Consider the following 19,437-nt stretch of genomic DNA (forward strand, 5'->3'; position numbering starts at 1 on the left):
AACTTTGAATCTCAAGAGTATGTTAACTCCTTGTTTACTTCCAACATTTTACCGTCTTAGCAATGGCGGGATTTGGCCCGATGGCTGCAGTTTGCTCACCCCTGATCTAGATCGTACAAACACTAAAGCACCAGCCCTGTGATTAAACCCCTCGTGAGGCTTATAAAAGGTATTTTAAAATGGAGTTCCACATCTAACAGCATACACTTCACACGAGCCATTAAGAAAAAACTACACATTAAATACTAAACCTGGAAATAAACAACAAAAGACTAAAAGGTTTCCACAGGTATGAATCTTTTTCGAAATGACAAACCTTTAACTACTTCAGTGTGTCATTTCCAGCTAAAAGAGACACATTCGCCTAATAAAAGTTAACTCAAAATACAACCAGAGTACGATTATATAGATTTTTTGGCTTAAGTGTATATTTTCGTAAAATTGTGGGTTATATTGGACATTAAATCCAGCATGGTCTCCACTGATGGAACTATAGCCTGTCGTTTATAAAAGAAAATATATATTTCTGTAGGAAAGTATAGAAACATGACTTGAGGTGAGTCGTTACTGCATATCGAAAGCGGTCAAGGATGTCTTTTTCCAGCATTCAGGTGTGAAATGTCACTGACCGTTTTGAAGTACCTGAATGTTTCATGGTGGTGAAACATCACCGTCATGTGTACATGGCTCCATGGAGGTCCTCCAGTCTGTGCTCCCTCTGTTTCCGTCTCTCCTGTTAACACACATGCACATTAGCCATTTTAACATCCTTGTCAATCAAGAGAATGCTGTGGTGTGTTCAGGGCACTCACTTTGTCTTTCTTGAACTCTTCATACTCTTGATTGTCGGTGGGTAGTTCAAGTCGACACAGCGGGCAAGAGTTGGTCTACGTGGGAGGAAGAAACTTATGTTAAAGAATGAATCTTAGCAACTCATTCGTCACCGAGGTGTGTGTTTTTACCTTGCCCAACCACGGCAGTATACAACCAGCGTGGAAAAGATGCTTACAAGGCATTTCTCGAACAGTTTCCTGCTCTTCAAACTCCAGCAAACACACAGGACACTTCATGCATTTGTCTGAAACAACAATATAGTATAGCAGACACTGGTAAGTAAGACATTGGTTTTGTAAGAATTGGAGATATTTATTATTAGATATTTACCTGCTTGCTGTGGAGAAATAACCACCACACTAAGAGTCTGTACGGCTACTTTGGCAGCTGGCGGAGGAAGACGCTGGTCCCAGTCTGACGAATCAAAATGTCCTGAGTCCATTAAGTCCAAACCCTGCATTAGAGACCTTCAAATACAAATACACATTAACATAACATAATATTAACAACAATAAACACACAATTAGCAATGTCTGACAACCTGGCCAGTTCAAGGAGTGCATTCTGGCGGTACTGTTCTTCGGGGTTGGTCGGCTCACAGTCGTGTTCGTCAAAGTAGGATGCCATGTTGCTCTTTAGTGGAAACATCAAAGATAAACATGCTAACAAGCTAACGCTCACGAGCTGTCAATAAAATCCAAATACCAAACTAGATTTACTACTGGCGACTATGACACTTTAGCTACCGTTATTACCCCTTTTATTTGTACGAATAAACAAACAATATTCAATAATGAGCCAGAAGTATTATTATATGTAGTTCGTTTCTACTTGCCTTAAAATCTAGACGGCTGGCGACAATAAGCAACTTGTCATTCTTCCGGGTAGGTCCTCAATCACGTGGTATGGCACGTGGTTCGGAAGTGACTGTCAGGTGGTATCTTTCTGTCCAATCATCGCCTCGCCTTTTTTTCTCACACCGAGCAGTTCAACAATATCTAAAGGAAATGGGGTTATATTGTAAAATGTAGATTGCTTTTAAATTAAAATTGTATTACTTTTTAAATTGCTAATGTGGGTTCCACAGTTAATATACATACATACTCCGATACGGTGGGTGGCGGTATGCACTTTTAAGTCATTGGTTCAAACCGCCATTATACGGGTTAAGAAGAGTTTTTTTCTTCCTGTTCTTCTTAATTAATAGTGCTATTTATTCATGTGAAGATCCAGGGAAGGGTTCCTAATATTTGGTTACGTGTGGCTATATGTGGAAAACAATACATGTTTACTTTTAGGCTCCCCTAACTTTTTCAGATAAGGGAAAAGTAATGCGGCCCTCAAAGGAAAAAGCCACCCCTGATTTACAGTACAGGAAGAAATAAAACCATAGGCAATGATTTTGATACCAAAAGGGAATTTATTCCTGTACTCGGCCTATAGGTGAGGGATCTTACTAAAGACACACTTTTAACGTTCAAAAACAAGACAGAGAAATGATATATATGAAACACAAACATATGAAGGGTACATGGTTTTGGTTAAATAACTTAAAATCGTTTGACAGCTAGTGCATTAACTCCTATGAGACAGAAAAAGACTTTCAAGAACTCCGTGCACATTCAGCCTGGTGGTTATCTTATTTTTGGTCTTTAAATACCACCAGGTATCAACGCCAACGTACATGCTGACTGACAGCCATACCACAGATTGACAACACACACAAGCCAACTAGTATTAAATATCTCTGTCATATTCATACCAAGTATTTCAGCTGCAGATGTACAAAAAGGCACCTCTGATTCATTGCAGTACAGTGTATCAGTAGGAGATATATCAATATCAATATCTGTGAAAAGTTACACTTGTTTGAATGAAGAATGAATAAACAATGACTGTTTATTCTCTGTGAAAATAAGGAATGATATTGCAGTGGAATAGAAAAAACAAGATTGTTGCTTGGAACAGCTCAAACAATTGTGTAATTTCTGACAGACATACAAGTACTTGAATGATACGCATTGTTGTGTTGTTCTTCTCGCTGATATTTATGATTGGCGTACATCAAATGACGGTATTAACAAATGTGTCCACAAAGATAAAAACGCACAAATCAAATTTCCATTCAAACCACGATTCAGGTTAATTAATGCACTTTGTCAAACGTTCGATACAATGAACACTAATTTTGTAATAATGTAACAGGTCACCTGCTCCCTGCTAATGCTGTGATTTGCACTTGTTTTCATTCCTAAAAAGGACACACTCAACCAGTGAGAATGTTAAATAGGCACATTTCAGGATTGCTTCAGTCGTCGTAACACTTTCCCCATCTGAAATACAACAAACTCATTAAAGAAAGTAAAAAATAAAGAAACGAGGGTTGCGTGACAACGCTGATATGGAGTACAAACACGCAACCTCGATGATTTTGGGTGTTCTTAAATGTAACTATATCTGTATCTACACCACAGTCTAAAGTTTAGACACTGCATAAAGTAAATCCGTACATCTTCTCTGATACAAATGAACAGGTTTACACCTTACTTTGCTTTTTCTAGACCCAAAAGTAAGAAGTGTGCAATACCACAAGTATAGTTGGTGCTGCCCTCCTTAACTAAACAGCTTGACAAAGCAGCCATGGCAGTAGGGTTTGTCGTTTTGTTCCTTAAAGGTGCCTTTGTTGAGTTGCTTGAGGCAGAAAGCACAGACAAAGTGTTCAGGGTGGAACTTCTTGGCCATGGCTGTGATACAACGACCTGTGATGGGTTTCTGACAGCCGGAGCACAGCGAACCGCGGCGCTCGTGGTAGTGGACTTCACAGTAGGGCTGGCCGTCGTGTTCGAAGAAACTTCCATTCACAAACGGCGTGAAACACTCCTGTAGAGATACCATAGATAACAGATGGAGATATAGTGTATAGTCAATAGTCACAATGTTGTTATTGTGATACTATATATTGCGTGCACATTCGCGATTCTGCGTTGCAGCCCTGCAAATTTGCAGATTTTTGGTCAAAATATATTTTTATTTAAACCAAATCTTCTGCAGAAAACTATAAATTGGCAACTATTTATAAATACATGACATATATAAAATATACAGCATACTGTACACCGTTAGAAGGCCCACCGTTTTGACATGTTTGTCTTTATGCTTCACTGACCGTGTTTTTTTTCCTCAAGTATTGAGATTTCACACATTGTTTGGCAGTCCTTGAACACACCACAGTTGTGAGATGCAAAAGTCTGAAGCGACGTGAACATAAGTTAATAAATGATCGCAAGTCATCACCGGAATTACAACAGGCAAGCGGTGTTGATTATGTAGACATGGCATGGAGAAACGCCTTCTCTAGCGCCCTAAGCTAACTTTGTGCTATAGCCTGATGACCACGATAGAGCCTCCAATTCCAATCATCTTACATTATCATTCATTCGTTGAAATGCAAACTCATCCACAGCAAGTTAACGCATCACATAAATAAACTAAGCATGTCCTTTAAAACTTATGTCCACAAGGCATGCTGGGTAATCCAGCTGCAACAACGATATAAACTTTGAACAATAAACATGAGTATGTTAACTCCTTGTTTACTTCCAACATATTTTGCCGTCTAGCAATGGCGGGATTAATATGTTTGGCGGCCCTGATTTTGCCCGATGGCTGCAGTTTGCTCACCCCTGATCTAGATCGTACAAACACTAAAGCACCAGCCCTGCTTTTATAAGCCCCTCGTGAGGCTTATAAAAGATATTTTAAAACAGCATACACTTCACATAAGCCATTAAGAAAAAACTACACATTAAATACTAAACCTGGAAATAAACAAGAAAAGACTAAAAGGTTTCCACAGGTATGAATCTTTTTAGAAATGACAAACCTTTAACTACTTCAGTGTGTCATTTCCAGCTAAAAGAGACACATTTGCCTAATAAAAGTTAACTCAAAATACAACCACAGTATGATTATATAGATTTTTGGCTTAAGTGTATATTTTAGTAAAATCGTGGGTTATATTGGACATTAAATCCAGCATGGTCTCCACTGATGGAACTATAGCCTGTCGTTTATAAAAGAAAATATATATTTCTGTAGGAAAGTATAGAAACCAAATATAATGCCAAATAAGCCCCTCTACCTGCCCACACGCACACGCAAAACATTAAATTATTATTATTTATTCAAAATGATTTAAATTATTTGTGCAATTTACTGTTTTTCGCTGTACATTGTTGATCATATTTGATGTCATCTATTTATTCTCCACATTATTATTATTTATTATTATATGGGAGCCAGGCAACAACATTTCGTTGGCAATTTCACTGCTGTGTTATTGTGCAATGACAATAAAGGAAGTCTAAGTCTAAGTCTAAACATGACTTGAGGTGAGTCGTTACTGAGTACTTATACATTTTATACTATATATATTATTATAATGTCTTTAATAAGTGTGTGAGGCATATTTAGGGCTTAAACCTGGATTGTGTCACGAGTGAACAATGGCAATTGAAGAGAGAATGTGGATTTTTCCTTGCTAAGAAATTAGATCTACTGTAGTCTGACATTGCTAATATAACTCGTATCACCATAAGGTACATACCCTGCAAACAAAACACTCTGGATGCCAAAGGGAGTTGAGCGCTGAGATGTAGTTCTCCACAATGGCTCTGGCACAACCACCGCACTTTGGCGCAAACATGTCAAAGTAGTCCTTCCTGCAGTAGGCCTTTCCATCTTTCTCATGAAAACCTTCACAGGGAGGACAAGACCACAAGTCACAGACCAGCTCTCCAAGTAAGGGAGACACATTTGAAGAAAATACCGTCTGGGTCGAAGAAGCATCCACACTGAGCGCAGAAGAAGTGTTCAGGGTGCCATGTTTTATCCAGTGCAGTTACAACTTGCTGTAAAGACATGACAACACATTGTGTCAGTGTCGTATAAAGAAACAGAGGATTAAAAAAAAGATGGATTCACATTGAGTATGGGCCCGTTGCAGTAGTGGCATCGTGGGGAGCATAGGTTATGGTAATCTCTTTCACAGTACGGCTGTCCTTCTCGCTCAAAGAAGTTTCTGGAGCCGATCTCCTCTTGACAGTGCGTGCACACAAAGTGTTCAGGGTGCCATGTGCGTCCCATGGCGATCACCACCTACACAAACGAGCAAATAGACAAGCCGCTGTTGACGTTACCTTCCTCGGGATGCTGCTGGCTGCTACCGGCATCTCACCTGTCCCACGATTGGCTTCAAGCAGGCGCCACACACTCCTTTAGCGACCGTCTGCACACCCAGTTTGTTGAGGTCCGACTGCAGGCTGCCAAGCATGTTGTCCAGCTTATTGACCTGAGTCTTGGCACCGCCGGGAGCACCACCTTTGCCTTGAGTCATCTGAAGGAGGGGTTATTTTGAAAGTGTTGAAAATAGCTTATTATGTCACAGACAACACTCACTGCAAGTATTTGAAAGGTAGAAGAGATGGGAAAAAGAGACGAGGGTTCATGCCTGCACTGGGAAGAATAGTGGGTCATAGTCAGTTTGGCAGCCTACAGACACTAGGACTTTGGGTGCAACTGGTGGAACACTTTCCACTGGTGGCTGTGTTGGGATTTTACGAACAGAAGGAGCGGGCTCTGGTTTGGGGGTAGGTGCTTCCTGAACGGGTGTTGGTGGTGGTGGTGGTTGCAGTGCTCTTATCTGCTGAGGAGGAGCTGTGACTTGTTCCTGGCTGTGTGGAGGCTGAGAAAGGGGAGCCGAGGGTAAAGGTGGTGGAGGCATAGGAGCAGGAGCCTGCTGCACTGGCAGCATGTGCTTAGGTTCTTCTGTGATTGGTGTGTTACGAGGAGTGGGAGGTGACGGAGGCGGGAGAACCTTCCTCTCGGGAACGGGGTTAATTTTGAGCTAAAGTAGAGGAGACACACAAAAGGGAGCAAACAACAAGACACAGTGTAGACAGTGAAGGCGAATAAACTGAAAAATCTGAAGCCAACCTTGTCAACCTCACTGCCGGCTCCATCAGCACGGAAGCGCTGAGGCTTGGATGTGACAATGACCCCATCGGTCAGCCAATCATCTGCCTGCTTACGGCGCCGCTCTGAGCGGCTGATACCAAACTTGCCCTGAAGCTCTTCGATGAGACGATCCTGGGAAGTGTTCTTGTTGACAATGATGGGTCCCATTTTCCTGCGCAGGAGACCGTCTCGATACATAGGATGCACGTTGGGGGTCTCCTTAGTGCGCCTAATTACGGATTTGATCTAGATGGGAATGTTGAGCAGTTTCATCAGCAATCCACAGAACTCATCCTTCAGTGTTATCAATGGGAACAGCACTCCAAGCAGGTGAGTCACACCATGAGTATTCCCAATCACAAAGCAGGGATGCAATGGTTGGACGAGGGGTCATGTACGCCTCACTCTGTAGTGACTAATATCTTTCTAGTAGTAAATAAAACGACAAAAGGAATAACTGTTAACAACCAGACCTTCAGAACTCAGCTTTAGTGGGTTTAGTCAAATTTAGGGGTCTCAAACTCGCAGCCAGCTCAATCCTCAATGACATTGTCACATCGTGAAAGCAATGGAGGGGGTGGTGGTTACGAGACAGACCGCTTACTATAATCACGATGCAAGTACAAAAATAATACCACAACATGTAACAGGTACGTAAACACACAGGGCCGCTACTACAACAGGGAATAATAAAAAAAAACACAGTAATACACCTAACTTTAACAAGCTTTTAAACAACCAACCAACCAACGACGACGCTGTGTAAGAGCAAGTAAACAGACTAGGCAAGAGAACTGAAGAACCTGTTCATGTTCTGAACTGTTATTACTGGAGATTGAAAAGACAATTTGCCTTGTTCTAATGAGAACATGGTACCATGTTAAAATGAATTATATGAAAAAATATGTTATGTTACGTAAACAACCGCAGCAGCTGATTCATGACAGAAAGACATCAATGTCTTTTTTGAAAGGGGTTTTCATTTGTTGTGTTTCAGTCTCAAGTCAAGCAGGCACTAGATGAAGCACTCCGATTAGCAAACACACGTTATCTGTGAGGAACACAAGGACAACCTGCATCGAGCAAGAGAGGAAATGCCTACGTGACCCGATGCAGAGACTCTGTCCATATTGGGCGGCTGGAACAAAGGCAAGTCCAGGGCAACGTCAGGTGTCCCGGGGCAAGTGGACGGCGTCATAGACTCGTCCATCCAGCTAGCTTCCGTCAGTGGTGTCATGCTGCCATCTGTGTATAGTCTCTCGGTATAAGGCGTCATTGTGCCGTCATGGAAGGACATGGACAGCTCTTCATCAGCCCAGTCCAGCTCTCCATTGGCATCGGTGCCTCCATCCACTGACTCATCCGTGATGGTGTTGGTGGTGCAAGTGAACGTGTCAGGGTGCGCACAGTTTCTGTCCATGGGCAGGAGGAGGTCCTCCTGCACCTCTGGGGCATCGCTTCCAAGACAATGTGCCTCCATTTTCAGCTGCAGGTCAGCTGAGTGATTTGGTGAAAAACTCATAGCTAGCAGCTTGTCCAGCGCTTCATCCAGGGAAGCTTCTTCTAAAGGGAGTTGGGGCATGGCTGTTGGCTCCAGCAGATGTCCGCTGGGGATTGAAGAGGCCAGGAAGGTCACAGGGGAGGAGACGTTTGCCACAGAGACTGGGGAGGAGGTCAGGCGGGAAAAACTGGTGCGGGGTGGGGTTACAGAGGAAGTAGCAGGGAGAGGTGAAGGTGAAGAGATAGGAGGGCTGAGCAGGTTATGGGGTGGAGCGAAGAGATTCAGACTAGGATCATGAATGACAAAAGAGCCATTGGTCATTATGTCTGGTGAACAGGATTGTTTACAAGCAACAGCCGAGTGTGAAACACACTCTACTGATGGACTAGGTGATTTGGAGGTCTTGTCCAGGACCGTGTTTACCGAGGTCAGTGAGGGAGTAGTGGATGGGCTTAAACTGTTTCTCTGTGGGTTGGAGATAAAAGAGGCAGACTGTGAGATGACTCGCAGTGAATTGTTTGGGGAGGAGGGCACGGGGGCAAACACATCAGCTACAGAGTCATGGTTGCTGGCTGAAGAAAGGGAGGATATAGGACTGTAACAAGGGAAAGGATTCAGATGAGGCACTGATAAGCCTCTGTCTCCTCCATCCTCGTCTATGTGCAGCTCTAGACCAGCAGGCAAGGAAAACATGGGAGAGGCACAGGCAGATGAGTGGGACAGACTGAGGAAAGGGGAATCCACTGGGGTGACGAAAGTGACTGGAGAGACTGGAAGATGAGAAGAGGCGGAAGTTGCTCCTGCTGGGTCCAGCAAAGAGCCTAAAGAGCTGGGCTAGAAACACAGAAATGAGAGTAAGCCAGAACACAAGAAGGGAGGATCCATCAAGAATATGACAGAAAGAAAGCTTGAAAAGAGCCTTGAGTTAGTTTGTGAAGCAGTCTGACAATTAATTACTCTTCATTTGTACCTTGAAGTCAGACAAGGAGGCCATCAGTTCATCTAACTCTCTTGTGGCACATGAAGCTGAAATCCGTGCTTGCTGCTGAGAGGAGCTATCCAAATCGCTGTGGCGAGGGGAGGGGCTGGAAAATACAATATACCAATTACTAGGGGTGAAACGATCCATCGGGTACCGATCACTATTGACAGATTTCCATTTAAAAAAAAAATGTGCAAATACCTTGAAAGGTGACACTGAAAACAACTACTGTCCTAAATGGTTTCCTTGCCTTAGCATGTAGCTCATACCAACCTGGTGGAAGGCACTGAACCCTCTAGCTCATCCAAAAGACTCTCCACTGTAGACCGAGCTTCATCCGGCTTCGTTCCATTTCTATTGGGCTCCTCCTGAGGAGGTGGACTCACTCTGATTTCAGGGGCATTGCCGTTTTCATAGTGGGTGATGCTGGTGGATGGCAAGGGGGGTGCCCTCTCCTCTGTGGAAGCACGAACGCTACTCATCTGCAGCTCATCAGCATTGACAGGCCTGACAAAGAAGGTCTTGATTCTACCTGTAGTGGGGAATGAAGGGGAGCTCTGTTGAACCGCATTGAGCTCCAGCAGTAGCCTGTCAAGCTCTGACAAGTTGCTGCCCAGGGCAGAGGTCATGGCTGCTGTCGATGAGTCAGATGATTTCTGTTTGTTGGGAAAGCTGAGAAAGGGAAACGCGTGTTAATAACAGCCACAAGGACAAACAGTGACGACAGAGTGTAAGTCGCATGTAAACCTGTAGACGTGGTCTTCTTCGATGTGAGAATTTGGAGAGCTGCTACTGTCCCGTGACCATGAGTTCTTTTGGCCTGAACCTAGAGACTGCGTCCATTTAACAGTCAGTCACTTTGAAAACACTCACTGTTTTTCATCTCATGACAAGCATTAGTAGAATGGGGCACAAATTAAAGAGAACCAAATACAACACAAGTTCAGGTTCCAAATTTCACATGACTGATTTTATCCATCTTAGTTTATTCATTAAGTCAGTTAGTTTCAATAAGCATGTCTAGCATTGGAGGTGCATTCATGTTGTTATGCTTAGCAACAATACTCCCAATGAGTGATGTTAAAAGAATAGAAGAGGACCGAAGAAATATCACAAAGGGCAAGTGGCAAGCGTTTGCATAAAAAAAAACTACATATCATACGTGTTACTCATTTATTAGTGTCTAAAAGTTCCACATTTCCAGTTGTTAAATTGTCACACTTGTCACATGTGTACCTGCTGAGAGGAGTGGCAAGAATCTTTGTGGTCTTGCAGTGAACCGTTGAGAGCTTCTGTTGTTGGTGGAGGTGGGACTGGAGGTGGAACTGATACATCCTGGTAGTAGTGTCCGCTGGTGGGGATGGAGTAGGGGGTCTCATCTGGCAAAAACACTGGTCGCTTTGAAATGTGGGATGTCGTCGATTCCAGGTCAGCTAGTAAGGCATCTGAAATGTAAAGTTTGACGTCAGCGTCAGCACAGGAAGACACTCATGGATGCGTTCATATTTGGTTTTAAGGGTCTGCTGGGATTTTGTTAGCAGCTGATCTGTCTCGGTCTCTGATTCCATCCGCACACCAAAAAGCAATCCGCCTTTTAATACATCATGATGACATCATAATGTTTGAGCCTTTGTGAAACATCTCCTTTACTATAAACGCAACCCTATTGCTGATCAGTTGCTATCAATCCTCCAGTTTCCTGGTTTTTATTCTGAACAAAGAAGCCGAAGTATATCTGAACACTGTCTAAGACAGGAGGTATGCTACAAAGCTGAGTGGCCAGTGGAACGCAAGAGTAAAATACACTCTTACATCACACAAGCCTGGCAGGAATAGGTCACAATCACTGGCTGCATACTTTAACACTGCAGACACTTGGAACACAGTGGCTCATAATCCTAATATGAAATGAAATACAGGAATAGAGAATAATTGATGTATGGATTGGAATACTATGTTCATACAAAGTGTGCAGTGTTTCCCACAAAACACATTCACAGGCTGGCAAGCGCATTTTGGCCAATCAGAAGCCTGATAAAACATGTTTGTTTATCAATATAGTTAGACATTAATAGTACATGACATGCTAATTGGCATGTGTGTGTTATAAACGCATACGTACTATCTGCATCCGGTGCATGAAATTAAAGTAAACTTTGTATTCTGCTGCTAAAAACAAGATCTAAGAGTCATGGCCAATTATGCAAATCAAACTATGACATCACACCACATCTCACTGCCCAAATGCCACAGATAGATTATAGTCCTTTGGGAAACATTGGTGTGAAATTTGGGATCTGTGTAAAGATGCAATGGCTTTGTTTCGCCAAGAAAAATTGTAAATGTATATGTTTTTTAATGCTATTCTCATGTCATCTCAGTCCATACAATGTGTAAAAATGACAAAACTTTAGCAATTCAGAAAGACAACAACAGAAACTGTAAGTAAATGATGGACACAAAGCTATTTTAAACTAAAGAGGCAAGATTACAGGCAAGTATCCATACATTTATTTAAAAAAAAAAAACAACCCAAAATTTCCCAGATTCAATTAAAGGCCAGTATCTGTACTCACATTCTTGCCGCACCTGTTGTATGTGTTCAGCCACAGTAATGTGTGCTGTGAAGCAGACGGACAAAGATAGTCAGGGAACAAGAGCATGATTTACTGCTACTGGGGGAGTGGTCTGCTTGGCACAATCGCTTCACTTGCCAAAGTGCCCCAAATAGTTACCAATATCACTGAATTTCTTACAAACTAACAGTCAATGTGATTATACAGTAATCTTATATTTGATTTCAACATGTGTAACAGACTAGATGTATATGAGTCTTCTCTCATCTTCTAATGAATGTATCCAGCTTCTACATATGAGACATTATGCCCAAAGGTTACATGTTGTGTTGGTCAAGTTTACCATAAACCACATGGGACACGCTGCCTATTTAAAGCAGTAAGCTCAGCGAGTAGCTCATGTCTGTGCAAATGAGCTGAAATATCACGGCCTTCTCAAAATAATCTGCACCTGGTGCTGACGTGCTGAACAAGTCTTACTGAAGTTGACTTTGTCACTCATAAAACAAAGCCTGAAGGAAGGAAAAAAATTCCAGCGCTGGCTTTCGGTATGCAATTCATACATAAACTCATGCCTCTCATATATCCATTTTTGGCACTTTGGAAATAAACAATGAAATAGTCCTGTTCCTAGAAAGCCTTATACTGCATTGGCAAACAAAGCCTACTGCCTGCGGTCTTTCAAAGTACTTGGAGGCAATGCCAATTCTTGAAACCACATTCATCCCCAAAATGGGGAGTAGCAGTGACTGCCACCAAACCAAAATACAATATACCAAAGTCGTTTTGAAACTGTATCACAGTTTCATAATGATCGTTTGAAATGTTACTAAAATTAAACGTGTCAAAGTGTTCTTTATAAGACTCCATGGAAGATAATACTGAACTTTTAAAAATCATCCTTTTACGTGTGTCTGGAAAAGTGTTAAGAGGAAGTAAAATATGGAATTATCCCTGTGGAGGGCAGCATTGAGTGTTACACGGTGATGACGGAGGGCGTTTGCATGTCTCACACCAATGTGGCTCACAAAGAGTCAGAAGCAGACAGATTGCAAACATGCACTGTAAGTTGAGCAACAGGCTAATCTTTTCCATTCCAAAGAGGGGCTAAGAGCCAGAAGACAAAGTCCAATTCTACTCCACATACTGTGTACTGACTCAATCGTGCAATTGTGTAGTCTCCGGAGGAAACGTGTCATCCAAAGATTTATGACTGATGCTGATCATTTCAGTTGAACACATCAGTCAAACATCTAATAAAAAGCTGATCCCCAGTTAGTTATATGAAGCATCTGCGTCTCATTTGGTTAACCAATGTCAGTCCGCAACAGCTCATATGGATACAGTACACATTCTTGTGGCAGTGGGTACTTGTCCAGTCTTGTCACTGCGCCCACAACAGGCTCCACCACGGCCTTTATCAGATGGATGTGAAGGTGGATGTGGAATTCCACACATTCCTCTGTCTAATGTGCCAAAGCAAAGACATCGGGCTTGGAAGGCAATGTATTATTGCCCTTGCCCGTCGTTTAAAATGTAAAATTTAAAAAAAAAAGCTGATTGAAAAAAATGAAAAGACAATGACAAATATGTTGACAATGACAGGGCCAAATCCACTAACTGGTACATGCTTTGAATTCCAAAATAAAGTTGATACTGACACTGTGCATTTCCGACAGAGAGCAGTGTGCAATACAGGCGGGCAACTGCGGCTGTTTAATCTTTTCTATTAACAGGCATGCAATGGTGTTGATTCGCCAGGGTGCATCAAATGGTGAGATGTCTGGGGGGGGGGGGGGGGGGGGGGGGGGGGGGGGGAGGCAGCCTGGGCCATAAGCCTTAGTTTAGTGCAGCCAGACACTTAAACTGGAACAGCTAGTGAAAAAGTTGAAAATAAAATCTTCATACAACATAAAGTCACATACACAATGAGTGTCACTACATACTGATATAATGTAAATAAATACACCTAATAATACTATGCAAATACCATGTCTGAAACAAGACACCCCCTTTGTGAGTGTAGAGCTAACATAAATGCACTTCTCTGCAGAGCATTGATTACAAAGGTCTGTCATGTCTGTTAGAGGTTTTTTTTAGATCACAAACAGGGGCCACATGAAAACACTGACAGTTCCATGAAAATGATTCATCCGTAGTAATGTATTTGTCTGTATGGAATTAATTTGCCAACTGCTCAGTCCTACAATGTCATATTTAAAAAGCTGATGCAACTATACCCCCCCCCCAAAAAAAAAAAAAAAACTGTCCAAAACATACCATGCAAATCAAATGGAACTGGACCACCTGGTGGAAATGTGGTTTATTTAACATTCCCAGAGAGGATAGGCAATCTGAAAAGGATTTGTCTATGTGTTTTCAACCATATTTGCCAATTATTTATTCTGTTGGCTCACTGGAACATAATGCTGTCATTGGCTGGCCCTGGCCTGGCATTAGTTGCTCAGTTGAACTGAAACAGCCACAACTATTTCTTGACGGGTTCAGTGATTTCAGTCCTCAGCTTTTTACCGCCTCACAATTAAAGTAAAATACTCCCAAATATTTGAGTCCTTATCAGGATTTAAAAACGTGGATGATCTGAATAGGCTGAGAAAGGATTTGGCAATGTAATTTTATTTATTGTTGGACATGTTTGAGTCCTCTTTAAATGTGACAACACTGCCCCCCCCCAAAAAAAAAATCAATATATCAAATCTAAATCCACAAAGTTAAAAAAGGCTCTTTGAAGCAATATCATTAAAAATCATAAAGGTTCTGACAAAAAAAAAAACTTTAAAATGTCAGGCAAGTCAACCACTAAACCATCAGTGACCCATCACCCAGACACAGTGCCACCCAATAAAACTGACCTGTATCCACGCCGGCACGCAGTCATCATCTCAGCTTGTATACGTTTTATCATCTATACCGGTATAAGTCATTTTCTTCATTCATTCATTCATTCATTTTCTACCACTTATCCTCACGAGGGTCGCGGGGGGTGCTGGAGCCTATCCCAGCTGTCTGTGGGTGTGAGGCGGGGTACACCCGGATCTGGTCGCCAGCCAATCACAGGGCACATACGTATAGTCAAACAACCATTCACACTCACATTCATACCGATGGACAATTTGGAGTTATCATTGGAAAAATCTAAACCTGTTCTTGGAAAAATATGTTGAAAATGTTGACTGTTTTTTTTACAGGATGATATGATCGAATATCTTTGATAATAAAAAAGCATAATTATGAATCAGCAAAATTTGTTATTGTTCCAGGCTTTAACACAATGGACCAATCCCATCATAATAATGCTTTGTGTGAGGACTACAAACTCATCAAAGAACCAAAGAACTAGGAAGATGCATGAATGAGTAAAGAAAGAAAATGGTAACTATATAGTGAGTAAGATGTCCTCAATAACAATAATACTAGACTATACTAGGCCAAGAGCAATTACCACCTACAAGCAGTGTTTCTAACAGTGGCCTTCAGTGCTGACTCTGCTTGTTGTTTTTCTGCTGTTTCCTCAGGATGTAGGGCAGGGTCTGTTGCCTAAGCGATTAAGTCAGCCATGCGGCTCTCTGTTCCCCAGATCCAGAACAGGATGGGTGGGGAGTTCGGTAACAAAAATGATTTACAGCCAGGAGACTTCCCACTTGCATAGAAAGCAAGCCCCCTGGTTTGGACCCGCGGTGCACAAACCCTGCAGCCATCATGGGGTGATGATAGCTAGTTGGGTTACACTAACTGTGCTGTTGAATAACCGGGTCACAGAAACCGCTTGAAGACCTTTTGGTATGCTGTTTGAACACACAACATTTAAGAGTGTGTTGGCCTTACCTCAGCGCTCTCTCAGGAAAACCCTGAGTGCTACAAGATGAGTAGTGCTGCAGGTTGCAAAGGGCATCTAGCTGATGTTTTCTATGTGCAATCACAATAACAGTAAATACTATAACAGAGGTGGGAGAAAGTCAATGTTTTGCCATTCTCGAGAAAGTCTCAAGTCTTCAGTCAAATCTCAAGTAAAAACATGCAAGTCCAATTGAGGTCCTGAGTCAAGTCCCAAGTCACAGGCTTGAAATTTGTGAGTCATAAGCACTGTTTAGTGTTGTGCATGTACGTCTCTATCATACTCCAGCAGTCTGGTGCAACAATACATGTATCGGAAACAATATGCAGTTATGTTTATTTATTTTATCAACCTCTGATGGCGCTCTGTGCTGAAAGCTCAGTGTATCTGCAATCGACTCCTGTGGCTTAGATTGCAAGAGATAAGAAACATGCAAACATAGATCAGGATCTTCACAGCCCTGTGAGATCAGTCTGTCACACAATCCTGAGGAATTCAAAAGACAGATGTACGGTGGCTTCCATCCCCAACAGACGCAAAGTGAGAATAGCCTGAAGGCCCACTGGACAGTTTTATGTCTAAGTTAAATAACATCTGTAGAAGCGGCTACCGTATCTGGTATACAGTAAGATGCACCCAGGAACGTGTCACCGGAGTTACTGATTCATTCAGTATGGCTGCCATCTGATCTAGACTCTGACGGACTGTTCAGAAAAAAAGCTCTGTCTAATTCCTGGAGGGCTCGCTTTCAGAGGGAATTCCCTTCATTGAGAGGTGAGCACTATCGAGACTGATCCGATTTCCAAACAACTCCATTGATACCAGACACTCATCGCTGATCCTTGGAGCTAAAGATGTGGTTGTTGGCCATGAAATACTGCATGTACATGTTAAATACAGAGTTTGTCTTTGCAGATTTAGTGTGAACAACTGACATAAGTGAAGAGTACTGCAGTTAAATAAATACTATATATATTCTATATGCAATTTCAAAGCAAATGCAATTATCAAGGGATGCATATGTGAGAGGATAATCCCTCTTGGGGCTACATGCATGTAGCTCAGAGTAGAGATAGAGAGCGGGGTCATGACCCAGAGAGTATTTGGCCTTGGAGCGTTCATCTGAGCGATGTTTGACATTCTTCTGTTGCCTCACCCCGCCTTCAGCCTTTGGCTACGGCTTCTTCAGTGAGAATCCAGGCTTCCTCTCAAACAACAATCATCCCTTTCACTGCCGCAAAGCGGCTACCACTCCAAATGTATCCTGGAGGTATTCGCACAACAGGGGACACTAAAAACACGCCTCTGTGTCTTGACACGTAAACCCCCTGAAAAACGTTAAACTGCTATGGGATACTAAGGACTGTGGAAAGAGACCTACATCAAGTTAAAAAACACAGGCGAATACAGCAGACAGACCAGCTCGCGAAAATAGATCACAACTAAATTAGAAGTTCAGGGGTTCAGTGCAAAAGGTCAAGGGGTTACAGATTGATTTAGTGAATAGTGAATACTCAGGACTACATCCTCACATACATTTGGACATATTTAATTGATAACACAAGTTTACTTCAGTAACAAGTGGTTGACCCATTAGAAATATAAGCCAAAAATGTATTGTTTTTTTTTTAATTGAAGGAAATTATATTCTTGTCTCAAATTTCCATATAAATTAAAGATAGAGTCAATATTGGGTTCCGATACCAGTCTAATTTGATTATCTGAAATTTCCGATACCACCTGTAAAGATTGCTAATAATTGAGCCATGTCTGTGCTTTAATTTCGTCAGTGAATTTTTTAGAAGAATATCAGCAAACATATCGTCATGCTCCTCACTCGAGCTCGAGCACACGCATGCACACAAGCCGTCTGTTCACATCACAAACTTCACTGCACAAAACGTCTGTGTTGCTATGTTACAACAACATACTTGAATGTAGAGATAAGCTTATTACAGTTTCATATAGAATCATCAATGATGATAATGTAGCAACCTGGAAGTTATGCCAGGCTGGGCGCTTGTGTGTGTGTGTGTGTGTGTGTGTGTGTGTGTGTGTGGAGACACTGGCGTTTGCTGATATTCTTTTACAATGGTTGCAACAAAATTTTTTTTATTAAATTAAATTATGTTTGTTTGGGCCACCTGTACTGTATTTCCGCTTCTCGGCTTACATTTATCTCGTATTTTGATTATTTTTTATCAGTTTTAAACTCTTTTTTTGTTGGATTTTGCTAACCAACGCCTGGTTTTGCTTATATTTACTGACATCATATCCTGTATTTTGGTGCTGCTGGTGTTCACTTTTGCCTCACTCAGGACTAGACTCCACCAGGCACATCTCTCAGGCGGTCTCGGGCCACCTGTTTGGCCCGGTCCTGGGTTCAGTGGACTTCAGTTGACAGAGAAAACAGATGACGCTTCGTTTAAACCTGACCAAAAACACACCCCAAATTGTCCATAGGTGTAATAGAATGTGAGCGGGAATGGTTGCCTACAGTATATGTGCTCTGTTATTGACTGGTGACCAGTCCATGGTGTAGCCTGCTTCTTGCCCAAAGTCAGCTGGGATCGACTCCAGCTCACCTGTGACCCAAATGAGTATAAGACGTATTAAAAATGGATGGGTAGATACTAATTTTGTAATTTCATTAACATATGGTCTCTGTGCCTCATCCCACTGTGTTGAAGCTCATCAATAATAAAATGCATTTTGGCTCACTTACTGTGTGTTACATTTGACTAATTAATGATTTAGATATTGACCGTCTTTTATTCAATATACATAAAGCGATGTTATTGAGGTATTGGTGTGTGTGTGTGTGTGTGTGTGTGTGTGTGTGTGTGTGTGTGTGTGTGTGTGTGTATGTTTATGTATGTCCAGTCAGGCCCGCTGGCAGCAGTTTGGGGGCAAAAGTTGAGGGGGCAAAGTTGAAACTCGAAGAGAGTAAATTAACTATAATATCTCACCGTCACACTGCAGTTCAATTTAAATGCTCATATTTAAATGTAAAGTATAGACGGTGTTCAAATCCTGACGTGAGGCGTTAAAGGGGGGTTGAAGGTAAAATGCTAGCGAGGTCCAGCCTTCAGGCTACCACTAGTTCTTGCTGAAAAAACGAGACTAAACTAAGCTAATATGAGATAAGATGAAATGTAAAAAAAAAAACAACACACATTTTGGGTGAATTTCAACACGGGAATGCGCCTCAAGTGAACGAGAAACCCCACGAAGAAATGTTCACGTTACGTTGCCTCCTCCACCCTGCTACCACCCGTTACTTTCGCAACGGCAACATTACTGTAGTACTCACCCAGGTCGTCCATGGTGCTTGGTTGTTTTAGCGTCACTGAACGTTCCACAGTCCCCCCCAACACAGTGAACCAAGTGCGGCTTTCCTTGTCCAAACTTCACCGTGGATTCTCCTGGAAGTTTAGTCAGGGTCGTTCACGTGAACGCGCAATCTGTGCACCGTGTACTTCACCAGAGCGCGCGACTAAGTACCCAGCTGTCAGGCGTCTTTAAGTGACATCTAGTGGCCAAAATAGGATACTACTAGATGGATAGACTTGGGAGGAGGTCAATGAAACTCTAGTACAGGGGTGGGCAAACTACGGCCCGGGGGCCACATGCGGCCCACCAAGCGTCTGAATCCGGCCCGCCAGTTGCTTTC

At 42.2% G+C, this 19,437-nt stretch overlaps 2 protein-coding genes across 6 annotated transcripts; both read right to left on the reverse strand.

Moving 5' to 3' along the window:
• Positions 1–423: 423 nt before the first annotated feature.
• Positions 424–1,786, reverse strand: rnf181 (ring finger protein 181). Of its 2 annotated transcripts, XM_058071290.1 has the most exons (6): positions 1,670–1,786; positions 1,376–1,467; positions 1,165–1,301; positions 963–1,078; positions 813–887; positions 424–733 (listed from the first exon to the last, which is right to left on the reverse strand). In XM_058071290.1, the coding sequence occupies exons 2-6, from the start codon at positions 1,459–1,461 to the stop codon at positions 674–676; spliced, it is 474 nt and encodes a 157-aa protein (XP_057927273.1). In that variant the 5' UTR covers positions 1,462–1,467; positions 1,670–1,786; the 3' UTR covers positions 424–673. The 2 variants fall into 2 exon arrangements, with proteins under 2 accessions (XP_057927273.1, XP_057927272.1); XM_058071289.1 differs by lacking the exon at positions 1,670–1,786 and having other exon boundaries at positions 1,376–1,642.
• A 460-nt stretch (positions 1,787–2,246) lies between these two features.
• On the reverse strand, positions 2,247–19,243 carry LOC131128424 (paxillin-like). 4 transcript variants are annotated; one of them, XM_058071267.1, is made up of 11 exons: positions 19,078–19,242; positions 10,569–10,777; positions 10,080–10,165; positions 9,865–10,004; positions 9,606–9,789; positions 9,321–9,435; positions 6,071–6,229; positions 5,818–5,991; positions 5,663–5,744; positions 5,441–5,589; positions 2,247–3,714 (listed from the first exon to the last, which is right to left on the reverse strand). In XM_058071267.1, exons 1-11 carry the CDS (start codon positions 19,088–19,090, stop codon positions 3,448–3,450), a joined length of 1,578 nt encoding a protein of 525 aa, XP_057927250.1. In that variant the 5' UTR covers positions 19,091–19,242; the 3' UTR covers positions 2,247–3,447. The 4 variants fall into 4 exon arrangements, with proteins under 4 accessions (XP_057927250.1, XP_057927248.1, XP_057927247.1 ...); XM_058071265.1 differs by lacking the exons at positions 2,247–3,714; positions 5,441–5,589; positions 5,663–5,744; positions 5,818–5,991; positions 6,071–6,229 and adding exons at positions 6,236–6,739; positions 6,838–7,095; positions 7,952–9,184 and having other exon boundaries at positions 19,078–19,243; XM_058071264.1 differs by lacking the exons at positions 2,247–3,714; positions 5,441–5,589; positions 5,663–5,744; positions 5,818–5,991; positions 6,071–6,229 and adding exons at positions 6,236–6,739; positions 6,829–7,095; positions 7,952–9,184 and having other exon boundaries at positions 19,078–19,243.
• Positions 19,244–19,437: the final 194 nt, after the last annotated feature.

This window comes from Doryrhamphus excisus, chromosome 4 (assembly GCF_030265055.1).
Source record: "Doryrhamphus excisus isolate RoL2022-K1 chromosome 4, RoL_Dexc_1.0, whole genome shotgun sequence".
Lineage (NCBI taxonomy): Eukaryota > Metazoa > Chordata > Actinopteri > Syngnathiformes > Syngnathidae > Doryrhamphus > Doryrhamphus excisus.

Coding starts and splice junctions, on each gene's coding strand:
- rnf181 (XM_058071289.1), bottom strand. CDS start 1,482: ATGTTTCCACTAAAGAGCAACATGGCATCCTACTTTGACGAACACGAC. Junction 1,302..1,375: donor GCACTCCTTGAACTGGCCAG/GTTGTCAGACAT, acceptor TTGTATTTGAAG/GTCTCTAATGCAGGGTTTGG. Junction 734..812: donor AAGAGTTCAAGAAAGACAAA/GTGAGTGCCCTG, acceptor GTGTGTTAACAG/GAGAGACGGAAACAGAGGGA.
- LOC131128424 (XM_058071264.1), bottom strand. Junction 10,166..10,568: donor CTTGCCACTCCTCTCAGCAG/GTACACATGTGA, acceptor AAATGGACGCAG/TCTCTAGGTTCAGGCCAAAA. Junction 10,005..10,079: donor GAAGAAGACCACGTCTACAG/GTTTACATGCGA, acceptor TCCCTTTCTCAG/CTTTCCCAACAAACAGAAAT.